The sequence below is a fragment of the Gymnodraco acuticeps genome, unplaced genomic scaffold (genome assembly GCF_902827175.1).
Source record: "Gymnodraco acuticeps unplaced genomic scaffold, fGymAcu1.1, whole genome shotgun sequence".
Lineage (NCBI taxonomy): Eukaryota > Metazoa > Chordata > Actinopteri > Perciformes > Bathydraconidae > Gymnodraco > Gymnodraco acuticeps.
The window spans coordinates 1-19,864 of record NW_022990140.1 but is presented as its reverse complement, the minus strand read 5'-3'; the positions used below and the strand labels follow the sequence as shown (position 1 = coordinate 19,864).

General features: G+C 40.0%; 1 protein-coding gene across 1 annotated transcript; it reads right to left on the bottom strand.

The window, feature by feature from the left end:
- Window positions 1-58: 58 nt before the first annotated feature.
- Window positions 59-19,864, bottom strand: tmod4 (tropomodulin 4 (muscle)). Its single transcript, XM_034217165.1, is given in 10 exon segments — window positions 59-587; window positions 2,448-2,592; window positions 4,151-4,294; window positions 4,980-5,087; window positions 5,648-5,778; window positions 6,344-6,453; window positions 9,973-10,039; window positions 10,042-10,091; window positions 18,570-18,727; window positions 19,700-19,864. Coding segments are annotated over 10 exon segments (1,038 nt in total). The 5' UTR covers window positions 19,802-19,864; the 3' UTR covers window positions 59-564.

Below are 19,864 nucleotides of genomic sequence, written 5' to 3'. Positions count from 1 at the left end.
GTATGAAACCTGTATTTCCAGTACATTAATAAAAAAATGAAAACAGCACAATTAGAAGTTAATTGAAGCTCCTGCAAAACAATTCTGTCTTGTTTTATTCAAAGATAATGACACGCATCAAAGTCTGTGCTCCCTCGGTGCATTAAACCAAGTGTTAATAGTGATATTCATATTACCAATAAGAAACAATACAATTAAACTTGTCAAACATGTCCAAAAAATACTTGAATATATATTTTTATTTAAAGTATTTACAGTGTTTTTCCTTACCACAGTTAGCACCACACGTATAATGTGTTTTAATGAATGAGAACCTCTTGTTTAGGATGATGTTGGAGATGCACAACAAGAAGGAAAGAAAAGACACTTCACATGTTGCTTGTGACCTATACATGCCTTTATGATGAATTCAGCAGTCTACAAAAAGCTGGCGGCAGTAAATGAAATGAAATGGTGGGACATGGAGGTTAGGTTGATTACAAAATGCACGATTCGATCAGCGATGGCGCTTCAAATTAAGAAATCTGACACGAAGTCTGTCTGAAATGGTTCTTATTTTTCCTCTCATCTTAATCTCTGCTGGCGAACTGCAAGACAAAACACATTAAGAACACATTATAAAATTGCAATTAAAATACAATTACAAAGGCAACAAATAAACATATCTTTATTACCTCAATGAGACCCGGCCTATTTGATTTCTCACACTCCTCTTGCTCTGTCCATTTCTAAGATTTATCCCAATATTTTCATAGTTTTGTGTGATTTTGTGAGATTGATTGTTCTCTCTCATGTCATTGAGTCGTGTGATGGCCATGGCCTTTATGACGACACACATATTTAAATAACCATTTCACCAGAAGAGTATGTTCCAAATCAAGCACTGAGTGAGTGCGTTGAACAAATCAATGGTTGGACGTGTCAGAATTGTCTTCAATTAACCCTTATGTTGTGTTCGGGTCTCCCGTGACCCGTTTCAACTTAAAATGATATAATAACTACGCTCTAGTTTTTTGTATCGGAACAAGGCTTCATGATATCCTCCACAGCAGCTATGTAAACACTACAAAACAGATTTTGACAATTTTAGCCAAGTCTGAAGGTCTCTAAAAAGAAAAGTATCATTTGGTGTTGGGGTCTGGGGAGACCCAGCAGAATTGTTTTGGGTGACTCAAGGTCAAATTTGGGCCAATCAAGATTCATCTTTGACTTTAGACGCCCCTCCCCCTTCATCCACTGTCTCCCCTCCCTCTGCCCCCCTCCCCCCACGGGAACTCCACCTGAATATGTACACCAGGGGTGCCCACACTTTTTCAGCTTGGGAGCTACTTTTAAAATGACCAAGCCCAAATGATCTACCTACAGGGTACAATCTGCCCAATCTGTGTCGCGAGCGGGGGACTAAACGGCACTTACACTAATTGCGCCGCATAATATTGCGCCACATTTGGCTTCAGATGAGGAGGTGAGGCCCCCTCATAACTGCATGAACCCGTATGGCACAATACAACTCAGACTGGCTTACCTGTACGTCAATCAAGTGGCAAATGCCATAGTAAGTAATAATGTATATTGTTTTTTTTCAATGCCATGCTATCTACCCACACTACCTTTGCGATCGACCGGTTGATTGCGATCGACGAATTGGGAACCCCTGATGTACACGAACACTTGAACCTGAACACACACATGCACGTGTGCAATATGTGGTGTCATGTGTTTTGGGCCATAAAATAAAATGACAACAGGACGGTTCTGAATGCATTATAAGTTAGTTATGATGTAGTTAAAACAATATTGGATGATAGTAATTTTTTGTGTTTTGGACTGAGATGAATCATGGGTGAAAATTGACCCGCGAACACCATGAACGGTAACAGCTTTTGAACACAAGGGTTAAAGTGATTTTTGGAGGCAATCGGCAATGTTAAAAAGTCAGACATCTGGGAGTAGTCATGGACTCAAACTTCAATTTCCAGAGTCGCATTAAGACAGTTACAAAGTCTGCCTACTATCACCTTAAGAATAAATGTGCATTACATTAATGCACACAATATCTTGTTTTTTATTACTGCACATATTTTATTCCAATTCTATTTCAATGTAAATACTGCTATATGTTTTTTTTAATGTTATTATAGTTTTCTTAACATAGTTTTCTATCCGTGTTTTTCATTTTACTTTAATGTATGCACCACAAGATCAAGTCAAAATCCTCGTACGTGTCCACCTACCTGGTAATAAACCTGTTTCTGATTCTGATTAAAGGACTTATGCCTCAACTGGATTTGGAAAAAAACTGTCATGGATATTATCTTCTATCTCTGTATAATTATAAGATAAGACAAGAGGTACTTCATTGATCCCAAATTGGGACATTTTTGCGTTGCAGCAGCATAAAAACAACCAATCAACAACTCTATGAGTAGATTTCTGCTGGTTCTCACTCATGTCGTTGTTTCGTGTGATGGCGATGGCGGCTCTGGCGCGAGGCCCCTGCTGCGTGAAGTGGTATCCAAATTTGAGGATGCTGGAGTTGTTCTCTAACATGGAGGCGATCTCCATCTCCACTGAGTCTCCCAGCTTCTGCCTCTGTGACACAGGAAGAGAGCGTTACATTTAAACACAGCTTATCACCGTCTGCCTGGATTTAGGCAGAGATGGCAACAGTACACACATCCTTTACTCAAAGTAGAAGTACTGACTAAACTTCTTTACTCAAGTCAAAGTAAAGAACTTTGAAATGTACTTCAGTAAAAAGTACCCATAACTAGCAGCTGTTTTAAAGAGTACCTGACCTCCCTTTATATTCATAGAACAATAATGTCATTGTTAGCTAATGAATGTTTCCATGCTGAACAACGGCAACATGACAACGTTCCATTGGTCCCTCTTCTTTAGAGAAGACCAGGAAATGATGGATACACGGATCGTGTTCAAATCAATAGGCACGCAATGACTCTAAAGAATAATGATCACGCATCAAACACACATTCAGACTAAAGGAACCAGCTGTTTGGAAAATGAGAGAAGTAGAAAGTACAGGTATTTGAGTTCAACATGTAAGAAGTAGAAAGTACAGGTATTTGAGTTCAACATGTAAGAAGTAGAAAGTACAGGTATTTGAGTTCAACATGTAAGAAGTAGAAAGTACAGGTATTTGGGTTCAACATGTGAGAAGTAGAAAGTACAGGTATTTGTGTTCAACATGTAAGAAGTAGAAAGTACAGGTATTTGGGTTCAACATGTAAGAAGTAGAAAGTACAGGTATTTGGGTTCAACATGTAAGAAGTAGAAAGTACAGGTATTTGTGTTCAACATGTAAGAAGTAGAAAGTACAGGTATTTGGGTTCAACATGTGAGAAGTAGAAAGTACAGGTATTTGTGTTCAACATGTAAGAAGTAGAAAGTACAGGTATTTGGGTTCAACATGTAAGAAGTAGAAAGTACAGGTATTTGTGTTCAACATGTGAGAAGTAGAAAGTACAGGTATTTGGGTTCAACATGTAAGAAGTAGAAAGTACAGGTATTTGGGTTCAACATGTAAGAAGTAGAAAGTACAGGTATTTGGGTTCAACATGTAAGAAGTAGAAAGTACAGGTATTTGGGTTCAACATGTAAGAAGTAGAAAGTACAGGTATTGTGCTTCAACATGTGAGAAGTAGAAAGTACAGGTATTTGGGTTCAACATGTAAGAAGTAGAAAGTACAGGTATTTGGGTTCAACATGTAAGAAGTAGAAAGTACAGGTATTTGAGTTCAACATGTAAGAAGTAGAAAGTACAGGTATTTGAGTTCAACATGTAAGAAGTAGAAAGTACAGATATTTGTGTTCAACATGTAAGAAGTAGAAAGTACAGGTATTTGAGTTCAACATGTGAGAAGTAGAAAGTACAGGTATTTGAGTTCAACATGTAAGAAGTAGAAAGTACAGGTATTTGAGTTCAACATGTAAGAAGTAGAAAGTACAGATATTTGTGTTCAACATGTAAGAAGTAGAAAGTACAGGTATTTGTGTTCAACATGTGAGAAGTAAGTAAAAAGTCGTCAGAAAAATAAGTAGTGGAGTAAAGTACTGATACCAGAAAAATGTACTTAAGTACAGTAACAAAGTATTTGAATTGAGGTGTTCAGAACTCAGTGTTTCAGACCTGGTTGTCGATCTTCAGCTCCACCAGGGTGGCGTTGTTGGCCATAGCTTTGATGACTTTGATCATGCCGTCAGAAGTGATGAAGTTGGACTCAACATTAAGACTCTGCAAGCTGGTGTTCTCCTGCAGCATCTCTGCACACGCCTGGTACACACACACACACACACACACACACACACACACACACACACACACACACACACACACACACACACACACACACACACACACACACACACACACAATCAATACAAACATTTCAACATAAAATATAATTCTTCCCGTACTCATTGTGGATGCCAAGCTTAAAGAAATACTTTATCCCCAATATTATCTTTTATAAATACATTTCTAACCCCATGTTGGCTTGAATTATTGCAGAACACTTTTCTAAAATGCTTCACGATGAACAAAGTATCCATAAAAGGAGAAAAGTCTTGACAAATTGAAGTCAAACGAGACTACATTTAACAGCAAAACTATATCAAACAATCTGTTTACAAACTAACACAATTCATGCATTAAAAACCAAGTCTCATTTATTACACATGCACTTTAGCTAAATATTTACTACTTAGAAACACTAACATATTAACATTCTCGATATATTCTTTATTCACAGTGAAGGCCTGCCATAAAAACATGTTTGTTCAAGGATTCGAGGTAACAAATGGCGAGTAATGACAATTCAATGGTCGTTTTGTGGGTGCAGTATTAGACAGGTATAAATGGCGGAGATGCAGAAACGTACCAGTGTTAAATATCTACGTTAATGGCTCATGGGGTAATTTAAAATACCCAGCTGTCCTGTTGTAACCTTTATACTCACATAGGCCACAGGGTCGTTGCTGCGCGTGGCAGCGATGCTCAGAGACTCCACCTGAGAGTTCCCCTTCATCGCCTCGAAGATCTCCTTCAGCGTCGGGATGGGAATGTCCTGCAGAGAGACAGAGGCTTTATTTATGTATTTAACAAGGAACCTTATCAGTTGTAGTGTTGTCTTTGCACACGGTTAAGAGCCACTTTCAGAAGGACTGTTAAGAGCAAAGGAAGCATGGATCATGGACGATAACAACATTGTTTTCTAATATATATACTATGTTTAAATGTTACTACTGCAGTGAGAGATGTCGTTGTACTTTGTATGATGACAATAAAGATATATTTTATTCTACTACCTTGTTCATTGTGCACTACCCGACATCCATACCAACCATGTTGTAACATAAACCTGTGCAATATATACTTTATACTAGGTAATATGATATGTACTACTGTCACCCTGCAGCGGCTTCATTACTTGTTCCACTTATATTTACCTTTTTATCCTTCAAATGGGTTATTATTTCCGTAGTGTGTCTTTGCTGTAATCATTGTCATACCTACAACTGTAGCTATGCACACATGACAATAAAAGCCTTGAAACCTTGAATCTTGAAACATGTGTCCTTCCCAGAAACCTGTTTTAACCTCTCTGAGTTTCCTCGGCCTGCTGACCTTGATGTTGTTGAGGTTGACCTCCGTCAGGCTGCTGTCGTTGTTGTGGATCCTCTCCAGAGTCTCCTCCACGTTGGTGGGGTTGGGCATCTCGTCGGGGAAGATCTTAAACGGATCGGGTTTCACTACGCCTGAAAATGAAACAACAACATGGCTCAGAATCCAGAGTTTAAAGCTTCTCCGCATTTGTTTGGAAACAAATTGAGGCGAGTCAGAACCCACGACCCCAACAAAGGACAATGGCTTTTCATTTTAGACCAGGGGTGTCCAAACTACGGCCCGGGAGCCAAATGTGGCCCGCGGCCCATTTTGAAACAGCCTTTAGCTAATTCAAATAGTATAATGAAATATGGCCCACAAATTAAACTTGTCATATTGTACTAATTAAATATATATATCACAGTGTTCATGTGTGCCCACTTTTAAAATAAATTACCCAATTACTTATTTACATAACAAGCTTGAAATCTACCCTTTCTATTTCCTCTTATTATAAGCACAACATAAAGTAAACCCTCTGGAGAGCTGTGATAGAGGCTGTTGTGTTTCTTAAGTATATTTTTCTGTATGTGGCCCTCGGAGAAAAAAGTTTGGACACCTCTGTTTTAGACTAAAACGCCACAAAAGTAATATTTTCTTGACTGTCTTTCCCTATAAACACAGTTAATGAAGCTCATCAGAAGACGTGATACGTACTGTTGATGCCCTCGGTGTTGGCGATGGTGCCGGTCATGCCCAGAGCGTCGTAGTACTGCTTGTTGCTCATCAGCGTGTACATCCCCAGGATAGCTGCGGGGAAACAATCACTATGAATACAACATCTGTGATTTATGAATGAGATCAGAATGACTGATAACCCCAAAACAAGTTAAAGATTGTATTTAGAGGCAAGCAGCAATGCAGTATTATGAACAGGGTGTATGCAAACATGTTTCCAGCTTCACTGCATTGCTTTTTATTAGCAGATCCCATGTTCTGTATGTGAAACCTCAATATGCAAAGTTAGAAGTGATTGCAGTTGTCAGACAAACTTAGTAATGTCAAGTAAAACAACTTATTGATATGAGAGCACGAATTAAAAATACTAAAGTATGAGCACCTCCAAAGTTAACACATTCAAACAGGGGGATAATATACAGTCACGCCATGACAAGATGATAGGTGCTTTACTATAAGATACAATTAAAAAGAGACCAGTTATATTAAGAGAATTAGTGAATAATATAAGCATAGTAACTTTAAATTTAAGCCATATGAAAGGAAATGTTGTGTAGTGTTGTGTGTACTTTACAAGTGTTCTGCAAGTCAGCGGTATATGTTAACGTGAGGTTAAGTGACACTGAATGTACCTATTTTTAAATAATGAATCAGGTTTATTACCAGGTTGGTTGACACGTACGAGGAATTTGATATGGTGTTGTGGTGCATCAAGTAAAACAAAAATTAAAAACACGGATAGAAAACTATTTTTAAAAGACTATAATAACATCCAAAATATATGGTCAAATATAGCAGTATATATATTATGTGTAAACACGTCACCTTCACTGAACAGATATTACTGACAGTCCTGTTGTTACGCTGTGTGACCAGCAGGGGGCAGAGCTGCTTATGATGTAACCTGACAAACTGAGTCTCACTCTGACAGACCCCCCTGTGGGGAACCATGGGAGGAGGGGGGGGGACAGCTGGAGAGGGGGGAGAGGGAGACCATAAAAACCCCCTCATCATCCGGTTCAGCCCTTAGAATAACCCACAGGAGCTTCACAGCGCAAACTAGACTGCAGCAACTAGAGAGCTCATTATCAGGAAATGTAAGGATATTTGGTTCTGAAATCTTGCCTAAAAGATTTTGCATTGAGTAATTTATTCAAAGCAAATCAAGATAGTTGAATCTTAAATGCTGTGGTTATGGCTTATAAACAGCAGCTTCACAGCACAAACTAGTCTCTCTCTCTCTCTCTCTCTCTCTCTCTCTCTCTCTCCTCTCTCTCTCTCTCTCTCTCTCTCTCTCTCTCCTCTTCTTCTCTCTCTCTCTCTCTCTCTCTCTCTCTCTCTCTCTCTCTCTCTCTCGTAGAAGTACTAGTAATGTCATTGTTAGCTAATGAATGTTTCCATGCTGAACAACGGCAACATGACAACGTTTCCATTGGTCCCTCTTCTTTAGAGAAGACCAGGAAATGATGGATACACGGATCGTGTTCAATCAATAGGCACGCAATGACTCTAAAGAATAATGATCACGCATCAAACACACATTCAGACTAAAGGAACCAGCTGTTTGGAAAATGAGAGAAGTAGAAAGTACAGGTATTTGGGTTCAACATGTAGAAGTAGAAAGTACAGGTATTTGTGTTCAACATGTGAGAAGTAGAAAGTACAGGTATTTGAGTTCAACATGTAAGAAGTAGAAAGTACAGGTATTTGAGTTCAACATGTAAGAAGTAGAAAGTACAGGTATTTGAGTTCAACATGTAAGAAGTAGAAAGTACAGGTATTTGAGTTCAACATGTAAGAAGTAGAAAGTACAGGTATTTGAGTTCAACATGTAAGAAGTAGAAAGTACAGGTATTGTGTTCAACATGTAAGAAGTAGAAAGTACAGGTATTTGTGTTCAACATGTAAGAAGTAGAAAGTACAGGTATTTGTGTTCAACATGTAAGAAGTAGAAAGTACAGGTATTTGTGTTCAACATGTAAGAAGTAGAAAGTACAGGTATTTGTGTTCAACATGTAAGAAGTAGAAAGTACAGGTATTTGAGTTCAACATGTAAGAAGTAGAAAGTACAGGTATTTGGGTTTCAACATGTAAGAAGTAGAAAGTACAGGTATTTGGGTTCAACATGTAAGAGTAGAAAGTACAGGTATTTGTGTTCAACATGTAAGAAGTAGAAAGTACAGGTATTTGTGTTCAACATGTGAGAAGTAGAAAGTACAGGTATTTGTGTTCAACATGTAAGAAGTAGAAAGTACAGGTATTTGAGTTCAACATGTAAGAAGTAGAAAGTACAGGTATTTGTGTTCAACATGTAAGAAGTAGAAAGTACAGGTATTTGGTGTTCAACATGTAAGAAGTAGAAAGTACAGGTATTTGTGTTCAACATGTAAGAAGTAGAAAGTACAGGTATTTGTGTTCAACATGTGAGAAGTAGAAAGTACAGGTGTTTGAGTTCAAAATGTAAGAAGTCAAAGTCAAAAGTCATGGAGTAAAGTACTGATACCAGAAAAATGTACTTAAGTACAGTAACGAAGTATTTGTACTCCACTACTTCCCACCTCTGGCCGTTACACAGTTAAAGGTCTGTTTAACTGAATGTGAGCTTAACATGATAAACTGCAGCCTATCTGTGTGAGCAGTAGCTTCCCACTGGTCTGTTTTGAATAGATACAGTATCTCCCCCCCCCCATGTTCACTCCTCCCTGTCCATCTGGCCGCGGGCCTGCTTGTTTATTTCTGTGTTGCTGAGCGTGGGGAATTGGATCCCAGCTCATGTCTGCTGGCTTTGGAGAACTGAGTCCACTGAGGGGGACAATATCAAGCTAGAACTGGGTCTGTGTGACAGAAGGACTTTAAAAAAAGAATAGCGTAGGAGCCTTTTCACTGAGTTTATAAGTTTTGTTTTTATTTTAATTGTTTAAAGGTCTCCTATTATGCTATTTTTAGGCATATATTATGGGTCTCGGATATATACAAATATATAAAAAACATGTCTATGATGTGTTTTTCTCAAAATACCAAACATGAATTTTAGACATCCCTCATATCCCTCTGTTTCAGGCCTGATAGAGAAACGCCGATTCAGGCGTGATTAAATGCCATCATGTTCCAAACCACATCAAGGATTATTTCTGAAACAGTCTGGAGCTCAAAGGCTTTCTCTCTTGCCGGTTATACCACAAGGTGAGTTCCTTTTTACTTCCTGCTTCTTCACACACATGCTCTCCAGTACAGGTTAGCTCTGAGTGTTAGCGATGCTAATGTAAACACCGACCATATTACTTCCAAAACACGTCCTGCATTGTTTCTGATAGCAACGTTTCTGATTGGTCCGTGGGTGTAAAGCCCGCCCACATTTTAGTCGTCATATCGGACGCAAATCTGGATCAGCTCCGTTGTAGCCCCGTTTTTAGAGATTTGGGTACGGAGGAAAAGACAGAGGGTTTTGTTTTCTGACGCTGCGTGAGTTCCCCGACACACCGGGGACACATGTTTATGTATAAAAGACAGCATTTTGCTTGATAGGTCCCCTTTAAGGAAGTAGCAACATTTAGGATCCAGTGATACTAGTACTACCATCAACTGTAGTATCATTAAAAGACTCTAACCTGCGATTGTCGCACATCTCAGCGTCCGTGGCGTTCTTCAGAGCCTCCTCCAGCTCCGGCTCAGCTTCACCTGCTCGTTCTCTGGGATATCTGCCGCTTTCTTGGCCTCAAAGGTCTTTTCCTGGGGATTCAAATAAAGAAGAAAACACGAGTTAAGATGTAAACCTGAAGAAAAAAAGACAGATGGACAATCAGACTTGAGAAAGAAGTAGGAGGAGAAACAAGCGGAGACGAACAGAAAGAGACTTCTGTGTTTCTTGTAATCTTTATGGGGGTTTTATCAGTCTGAATAGTTTTAGTAAAAGCTCTGTTTGGATCATGTTTCCCCAAACACAAGTTATTTCTAGCTTATCATGGATTTGTGTTTTCCACTGGAGACTAGCTTATGGTTTCTTATCTTTTTTATTCATGCTTGATCATTCATCTTATCAATTTTGGTTGTTACAAAAACACATTTAAGAAAGGACATAGCTGTTGTTTGAGTGATTTCCTTTTTAAGAGTGCAGGCCTTTTACATTATTAATTATTAAAGAGGACATACTACGCTGATGTTCAGGTGTATATCAGTATGCAGTGTCTCTACTTTAAAGAGTCCTCTCCTGCTGATGTTCAGGTGTATATCAGTATGTAGTGTCTCTACTTTAAAGAGTCCTCTCCTGCTGATGTTCAGGTGTATATCAGTATGTAGTGTCCCTACTTTAAAGAGTCCTCTCCTGCTGATGTCCAGGTGTATATCAGTATGTAGTGTCCCTACTTTAAAGAGTCCTCTCCTGCTGATGTTCAGGTGTATATCAGTATGTAGTGTCTCTACTTTAAAGAGTCCTCTCCTGCTGATGTTCAGGTGGTATATCAGTATGTAGTGTCTCTACTTTAAAGAGTCCTCTCCTGCTGATGTTCAGGTGTATATCAGTATGTAGTGTCCCTACTTTAAAGAGTCCTCTCCTGCTGATGTTCAGGTGTATATCAGTATGTAGTGTCTCTACTTTAAAGAGTCCTCTCCTGCTGATGTTCAGGTGTATATCAGTATATAGTGTCTCTACTTTAAAGAGTCCTCTCCTGCTGATGTTCATGTGTATATCAGTATGTAGTGTCTCTACTTTAAAGAGTCCTCTCCTGCTGATGTTCAGGTGTATATCAGTATGTAGTGTCTCTACTTTAAAGAGTCCTCTCCTGCTGATGTTCAGGTGTATATCAGTATGTAGTGTCTCTACTTTAAAGAGTCCTCTCCTTCTGATGTTCAGGTGTATATCAGTATGTAGTGTCTACTTTAAAGAGTCCTCTCCTTCTGATGTTCAGGTGTATATCAGTATGTAGTGTCTCTACTTTAAAGAGTCCTCTCCTGCTGATGTTCAGGTGTATATCAGTATATAGTGTCTCTACTTTATAGAGTCCTCTCCTGCTGATGTTCAGGTGTATATCAGTATGTAGTGTCTCTACTTTAAAGAGTCCTCTCCTGCTGATGTTCAGGTGTATATCAGTATGCAGTGTCTCTACTTTAAAGAGTCCTCTCCTGCTGATGTTCAGGTGTATATCAGTATGTAGTGTCTCTACTTTAAAGAGTCCTCTCCTGCTGATGTTCAGGTGTATATCAGTATGTAGTGTCCCTACTTTAAAGAGTCCTCTCCTGCTGATGTCCAGGTGTATATCAGTATGTAGTGTCCCTACTTTAAAGAGTCCTCTCCTGCTGATGTTCAGGTGTATATCAGTATGTAGTGTCTCTACTTTATAGAGTCCTCTCCTGCTGATGTTCAGGTGTATATCAGTATATAGTGTCTCTACTTTAAAGAGTCCTCTCCTGCTGATGTTCATGTGTATATCAGTATGTAGTGTCTCTACTTTAAAGAGTCCTCTCCTTCTGATGTTCAGGTGTATATCAGTATGTAGTGTCTCTACTTTAAAGAGTCCTCTCCTGCTGATGTTCAGGTGTATATCAGTATATAGTGTGTCTCCACTTTAAAGAGTCCTCTCCTGCTGATGTTCAGGTGTATATCAGTATGTAGTGTCTCTACTTTAAGAGTCCTCTCCTGCTGATGTTCAGGTGTATATCAGTGTGTCTCCACTTTAAAGAGTCCTCTGCTGATGTTCAGGTGTATATCAGTATGTGTCTCCACTTTAAAGAGTCCTCTCCTGCTGATGTTCAGGTGTATATCAGTATGTAGTGTCTCTACTTTAAAGAGTCCTCTCCTGCTGATGTTCAGGTGTATATCAGTATGTAGTGTCTCCACTTTAAAGAGTCCTCTCCTGCTGATGTTCAGGTGTATATCAGTATGTAGTGTCTCCACTTTAAAGAGTCCTCTCCTGCTGATGTTCAGGTGTATATCAGTATGTAGTGTCTCTACTTTAAAGAGTCCTCTCTGCTGATGTTCAGGTGTATATCAGTATGTAGTGTCTCTACTTTAAAGAGTCCTCTCCTGCTGATGTTCAGGTGTATATCAGTAGTAGTGTCTCCTACTTTAAGAGTCTACTCCTGCTGATGTTCAGTGTGTATATCAGTATGTAGTGTCTCTACTTTAAAGAGTCTCCTCCTGCTGATGTTCAGGTGTATATCAGTATGTAGGTTCTCTACTTTAAAGAGTCCTCTTCCTGCTGATGTTCAGGTGTATATCAGTAGTCTAGTGGTCTCTACTTTAAAGAGTCCCTCTCCTGCTGATGTTCAGGTGTTATATCAGTATGTAGTGTCTCTACTTTAAAGAGTCCTCTCTGCTGATGTTCAGGTGTATATCAGTATGTAGTGTCTCCTACTTTAAAGAGTCCTCTCCTGCTGATGTTCAGGTGTACTATCAGTATGTAGTGTCTCTACTTTAAAGAGTCCTCCCTGCTGATGTTCAGGTGTATATCAGTATTGTAGTGTCTCTACTTTAAAGAGTCCTCTTCTGCTGATGTTTCAGGTGTATATCAGTATGTAGTGTCTCTACTTTAAGAGTCCTTCCTGCTGATGTTTCAGGTGTATATCAGTTTGTCGTGTCTCCACTTTAAAGAGTCCTCTCCTGCTGATGTTCAGGTGTATATCAGTTGGTATTGTCTCCACTTTAAAGAGTCCCTCTCCTGCTGATGTTCAGGTGTATATCAGTTTGTAGTGTCTCCACTTAAAGAGTCCTCTCCTGCTGGTGTTCAGGTGTATATCAGTATGTAGTGTCTCTACTTTTAAAGAGTCCTCTCCTGCTGATGTTCAGGTGTATATCAGTATGTAGTGTCTCCACTTTAAAGAGTCCTCTCCTGCTGATGTTCAGGTGTATATCAGTATGTAGTCTCCACTTTAAAGAGTCCTCTCCTGCTGATGTTCAGGTGTATATCAGTATGTAGTGTCTCCACTTTAAAGAGTCCTCTCCTGCTGATGTTCAGGTGTATATCAGTATGTAGTGTCTCCACTTTAAAGAGTCCTCTCCTGCTGATGTTCAGGTGTATATCAGTATGTAGTGTCTCTACTTTAAAGAGTCCTCTCCTGCTGATGTTCAGGTGTATATCAGTATGTAGTGTCTCTACTTTAAAGAGTCCTCTCCTGCTGATGTTCAGGTGTATATCAGTATGTAGTGTCTCTACTTTAAAGAGTCCTCTCCTGCTGATGTTCAGGTGTATATCAGTATGTAGTGTCTCTACTTTAAAGAGTCCTCTCCTGCTGATGTTCAGGTGTATATCAGTATGTAGTGTCTCTACTTTAAAGAGTCCTCTCCTGCTGATGTTCAGGTGTATATCAGTATGTAGTGTCTCTACTTTAAAGAGTCCTCTCCTGCTGATGTTCAGGTGTATATCAGTATGTAGTGTCTCTACTTTAAAGAGTCCTCTCCTGCTGATGTTCAGGTGTATATCAGTATGTAGTGTCTCTACTTTAAAGAGTCCTCTCCTGCTGATGTTCAGGTGTATATCAGTATGTAGTGTCTCTACTTTAAAGAGTCCTCTCCTGCTGATGTTCAGGTGTATATCAGTATGTAGTGTCTCTACTTTAAAGAGTCCTCTCCTGCTGATGTTCAGGTGTATATCAGTATGTAGTGTCTCTACTTTAAAGAGTCCTCTCCTGCTGATGTTCAGGTGTATATCAGTATGTAGTGTCTCCACTTTAAAGAGTCCTCTCCTGCTGATGTTCAGGTGTATATCAGTATGTAGTGTCTCTACTTTAAAGAGTCCTCTCCTGCTGATGTTCAGGTGTATATCAGTATGTAGTGTCTCCACTTTAAAGAGTCCTCTCCTGCTGATGTTCAGGTGTATATCAGTATGTAGTGTCTCCACTTTAAAGAGTCCTCTCCTGCTGATGTTCAGGTGTATTATCAGTATGTAGTGTCTCCACTTTAAAGAGTCCTCTCCTGCTGATGTTCAGGTGTATATCAGTATGTAGTGTCTCCACTTAAAGAGTCCTCTCCTGCTGATGTTCAGGTGTATATCAGTATGTAGTGTCTCCACTTTAAAGAGTCCTCTCCTGCTGATGTTCAGGTGTATATCAGTATGTAGTGTCTCCACTTTAAAGAGTCCTCTCTGCTGATGTTCAGGTGTATATCAGTATGTAGTGTCTCTACTTTTAAAGAGTCCTCTCCTGCTGATGTTCAGGTGTATATCAGTATGTAGTGTCTCTACTTTAAAGAGTCCTCTCCTGCTGATGTTCAGGTGTATATCAGTATGTATGTCGTCGCTACTTTAAAGAGTCCTCTCCTGCTGATGTTCCGGTGTATATCAGTATGTAGTGTCTCTACTTTAAAGGTCCTCTCCTGCTGATGTTCCGGTGTATATCAGTTTGTAGTGTCTCCACTTTAAAGAGTCCTCTCCTGCTGATGTTCAGGTGTATATCAGTTTGTAGTGTCTCCACTTTAAAGAGTCCTCCTCCTGCTGATGTTCAGGTGTATATCAGTTTGTAGTGTCTCCACTTAAAGAGTCCTCTCCTGCTGTGTTCAGTGTATAGTGTCTCTACTTTAAGAGTCCTCTCCTGCTGATGTTCAGGTGTATATCAGTTTGTAGTGTCTCCACTTTAAAGAGTCCTCTCCTGCTGATGTTCAGGTGTATATCAGTTTGTAGTGTCTCCACTTTAAAGAGTCCTCTCCTGCTGATGTTCAGGTGTATATCAGTATGTAGTGTCTCCACTTTAAAGAGTCCTCTCCTGCTGATGTTCAGGTGTATATCAGTATGTAGTGTCTCTACTTTAAAGAGTCCTCTCCTGCTGATGTTCAGGTGTATATCAGTTTGTAGTGTCCTCCACTTTAAAGAGTCCTCTCCTGCTGATGTTCAGGTGTATATCAGTATGTAGTGTCTCCACTTTAAAGAGTCCTCTCTTGCTGATGGTCAGGTGTATATCAGTATGTAGTGTCTCCACTTTAAAGAGTCCTCTCCTGCTGATGTTCAGGTGTATATCAGTATGTAGTGTCTCTACTTTAAAGAGTCCTCTCCTGCTGATGTTCAGGTGTATATCAGTATGTAGTGTCTCTACTTTAAAGAGTCCTCTCCTGCTGATGTTCAGGTGTATATCAGTATGTAGTGTCTCCACTTTAAAGAGTCCCTCTCCTGCTGATGTTCAGGTGTATATCAGTATGTAGTGTCTCTACTTTAAAGAGTCCTCTCCTGCTGATGTTCAGGTGTATATCAGTATGTAGTGTCTCTACTTTAAAGAGTCCTCTCCTGCTGATGTTCAGGTGTATATCAGTATGTAGTGTCTCACTTTAAAGAGTCCTCTCCTGCTGATGTTCAGGTGTATATCAGTATGTAGTGTCTCACTTTAAAGAGTCCTCTCCTGCTGATGTTCAGGTGTATATCAGTATGTAGTGTCTCTACTTTAAAGAGTCCTCTCCTGCTGATGTTCAGGTGTATATCAGTATGTAGTGTCTCTACTTTAAAGAGTCCTCTCCTGCTGATGTTCAGGTGTATATCAGTATGTAGTGTCTCACTTTAAAGAGTCCTCTCCTGCTGATGTTCAGTGTATATCAGTATGTAGTGTCTCACTTTTAAAGAGTCCTCTCCTGCTGATGTTCAGGTGTATATCAGTATGTAGTGTCTCACTTTAAAGAGTCCTCTCCTGCTGATGTTCAGGTGTATATCAGTATGTAGTGTCTCTACTTTAAAGAGTCCTCTCCTGCTGATGTTCAGGTGTATATCAGTATGTAGTGTCTCCTACTTTAAAGAGTCCTCTCCTGCTGATGTTCAGGTGTATACTCAGTATGTAGTGTCTCCTACTTTAAAGAGTTCCTCTCCTGCTGATGTTCAGGTGTATATCAGTATGTAGTGTCTCACTTTAAAGAGTCCTCTCCTGCTGATGTTCAGGTTGTATATCAGTATGTAGTGTCTCTACTTTAAAGGTCCCTCTCCTGCTGATGTTTCAGGTGATATATCAGTATGTTAGTGTCTCCTACTTTAAAGAGGTCCTCTCCTGCTGCTGTCTCAGGTGTATATCAGTATGTAGTGTCTCTACTTTAAAGAGTCCTCTCCCTGCTGATGTTCAGGTGTATATCAGTATGTAGTGTCTCCTACTTTAAAGAGTCCTCTCCTGCTGATGTTCAGGTGTATATCAGTATGTAGTGTCTCTACTTTAAAGAGTCCTCTCCTGCTGATGTTCAGGTGTATATCAGTATGTAGTGTCTCTACTTTAAAGAGTCCTCTCCTGCTGATGTTCAGGTGTATATCAGTATGTAGTGCCTCTACTTTAAAGAGTCCTCTCCTGCTGGTGTTCAGGTGTATATCAGTATGTAGTGTCTCTACATGTCTCCATGTTTTAATGTTCAAAAAGCTCTTTATTTATCTCATACTCTCTGTGCTGCAGCACCTCTTTTCACCCTCTGTCTGAAATCAGAGCCCAGTCTGCTCTGATTGGTTAGCTGGCCAGCTCTGTTGTGATTCGTTAACCGCTAAGAGATGTCCCGCCCCTTAGCCTATCACGTACAATGTGTCGGAGCACTAGCCAATAGAAACACGCGTGTAACATAGTGATGTCTGATTCATCTGGAGGGTGCAGACCATTTACTTGCAAAAAAAACGATATAACATACTACTAACTAATTAGTGCCTATGTATAAATGTGTCTGTTGGTTGTGTATATATAGGATTTACATATTTTTGTATTCAGGATTGTGTGAAACGGTATTTCGATCTCTCTGTCTGAACACACAAACTGAAATATTGAGAGTAAAGTTGACTTGGTAGAGGAAAGGGAAATAGCAGGTTTCGTAAAATCTGCATCAAGCAACATTTCACGCTCCAGCAGGAACTACAGTGCCAACATCCTTAGGCAAATTATTTCCTGGAAGGCCTTGGCATGTCTGCCTGTAACGGCCCGTCCACACGGCGGCGTGCGTTGTCGCTTGCCGGCGGGCGTGTCTGAAACTCGACCAACAACCAATCACATGAATCTCCCGCCCCTGACACACAAGCAGCGGTTTGATTGGCTAGAGCTTGTACTGGCATACGATTCGATTGCTTCTGCCGAGGCTTCAAAAGTTGAACATTGCTCAACTTTTGCAGCGAGCCACGACAGCAACGCTCCACGTCGCTTCCCACAATGCAGTTCGGCGAAAAGTGACGTCACCCCATTCAAAGTGAATGGTGAAGCTTTCAACGCTGTGTGGACGGGCCGTAAGACTTTGGTGGAAATGGCCCGAAAACTCAGTGATCTGCAGAAACACCACACAGACTGAAACTCTGAGCAGTGGAGCATCACAGAGTCAAACCCTGCACAGCTGAGTGAGGGAGAAGGACAGCCTCTATAGGGATTTAACTCTTTGCACAAGCAGTTAGTCCTTGTATTATCTTTGCTTTTAAAATTCCATTTTAAAATATGTTTCTGCTGGACTATTTCTTAATGCTCTTAATGTCTTTCATTGTTGTAAAGCACTTTGAATTGCCTTGTGTTCAAAGGTGCTGTATAAATAAACTTGCCTTGTTGTTGTATTAAAATGACTTAAATGTAATGTTGTGGCAGGATGTCTGCACTCGGGCTGCACAATGAAACAAGACTGAATCAAAATCACAACATGGATCAATGCAATACCCAAATTGCAGTAATAGGAATATTTGGTCGAAGCTAAATATATGAAAATATCTGAATGAAGTATAGCGGAGCTTCAGAGAAGTCATGGTGTTCTACAGACTTAATAAGGACAAATCTGTGTTTGGTGCATATAGTGTCGTGGCTTCCTTCCTTGTTTTCCTATCAAGCCACTAGACGCCTTCAACAGACATTTCTTACTAGTTTTCTTTCCTCTATATTACTTACAGTTGAAGAGTTGCTTGGCCTCGATGGTTTGGATGATGTTATGCGAGGGTGTTGTAAAATAACACACTTTTACACATGCAACAAAGAAAAGAGGCCTTTACTATATTCAAAACAAAAAGGCAAAACTCAAATAAAATAACAACTTAGGTATTATTTCTTTTTCATAAGGCTTATATAACTTCATAACTTAAAGGGTAATTGGATTTTAAAAGCGGTGCCTCAACGGCATCTTTCTGACAGGCTGCAGCCCATCCACTTTAGAGGAGGCACCGTGGGAGTTGTAGTCTTTTATAGTGTGTTGACTACGCAGACGTCACAATTAGGTGGCCTTTCTTATAAAAAACAAAATACTGGCTCTACCATATAGTCTTGACATTTTTGTGTGCAAAATCACTCAAAATAATCTCTGCTCTGACCGTTCTTCTGCCCGGTGAAGGGCACCAGGTCCTCTTTGTCCTCGATCTCCAGCGCCTCCTTCTCCAGGTGCTGCTGCAGCGCGTCGCGGTCGTACGTCCCCGTCGGGCCCTTCTTCGTCTGGTCGCGCTGCCGGAAGCCTGCAGGCAGCATGGCATTCTGGGAGAACAAGGGGTCAAATGTTATGTGGTATTAAACCAGGGAACATGAGAGGATGGGTTCAGTGCTGTTTACAGTAAAGGAGGGATGGAGTGGATCGAAAATGTTCTAGACAACATCACTAATTTGTATCCTTTTTTTATTACTGATTTACTTTTATTTCTTCAATGCACCACTTAAAGAGTTATGTGGTTTTAAGGGAGACATGTTCGTATACAACTCTTTAGTTGCATGCAGTTCTGCAGTTACCATACAAGTTAAGGCAGTTTGCTGTATATACTTGTTTCATACTATCATTTGTTTTAAGTTTTTGAAGATGTTATAATATACATTGTATTCATCCAATACTGACGACCTGAATCACAAAATATGGAAACACGTGGGTGGGCGATCGTGTGCAAAGACAAACGATGTCTGAATCATGTTCTGTTATCATTTTAATTTGGTAAACCTTGTTATGGCAAACACTTGCTTTGACTGAGTGCCGCTTGATTTCACTTCAATTGATCTTTTGCCCCTTGCTGCTCACTTCTTGTATTCGACCCATTTAATCACCGGAGGAGAGAAAACTCAGTGCTCTCTCATTGTGAGCGGTCTTTGGTATGCTTTAAGTATTCGATTCATCTACAACATCTTAAGCATGTTAGTCGACTAAGATCTTCCTTATTCTACGACAGCCCTAATGGTCATTGTTGTAATAATAGACTCTAACAATCTTTCAATTTTGAGCTGAATGACTTATGATTATTAAATCGTGAGAACATCTCTTGGTGAAAATAATATAAAATAATATTCTGATTCTGCAGATTCTGACTCTTATTTTATTTGATATTGCAAATGATTAATTCTCACATTCATATACATATTTAAAGTTTACAAATATAAAATCATTTTCTGACCCTGTGGCGTTGGATAAAGAGACCCGAAGCCGCCCACATGTGCAGATTAAGAGAAATAAAATATGTCTTGTACCTCGGGGTCCATCTCCTGCAGCTCGTACTCCAGCTGGTCCATCTCTGCGGCGCTGAGGCCCTTCAGGAGGGCGTCCTCATCGATGTCCCGGGGGTCCGACATGGCTCCTGGTGCTCTGGCTCACGCACACACACACACTCACTCACACACACCAGTGCACACCCC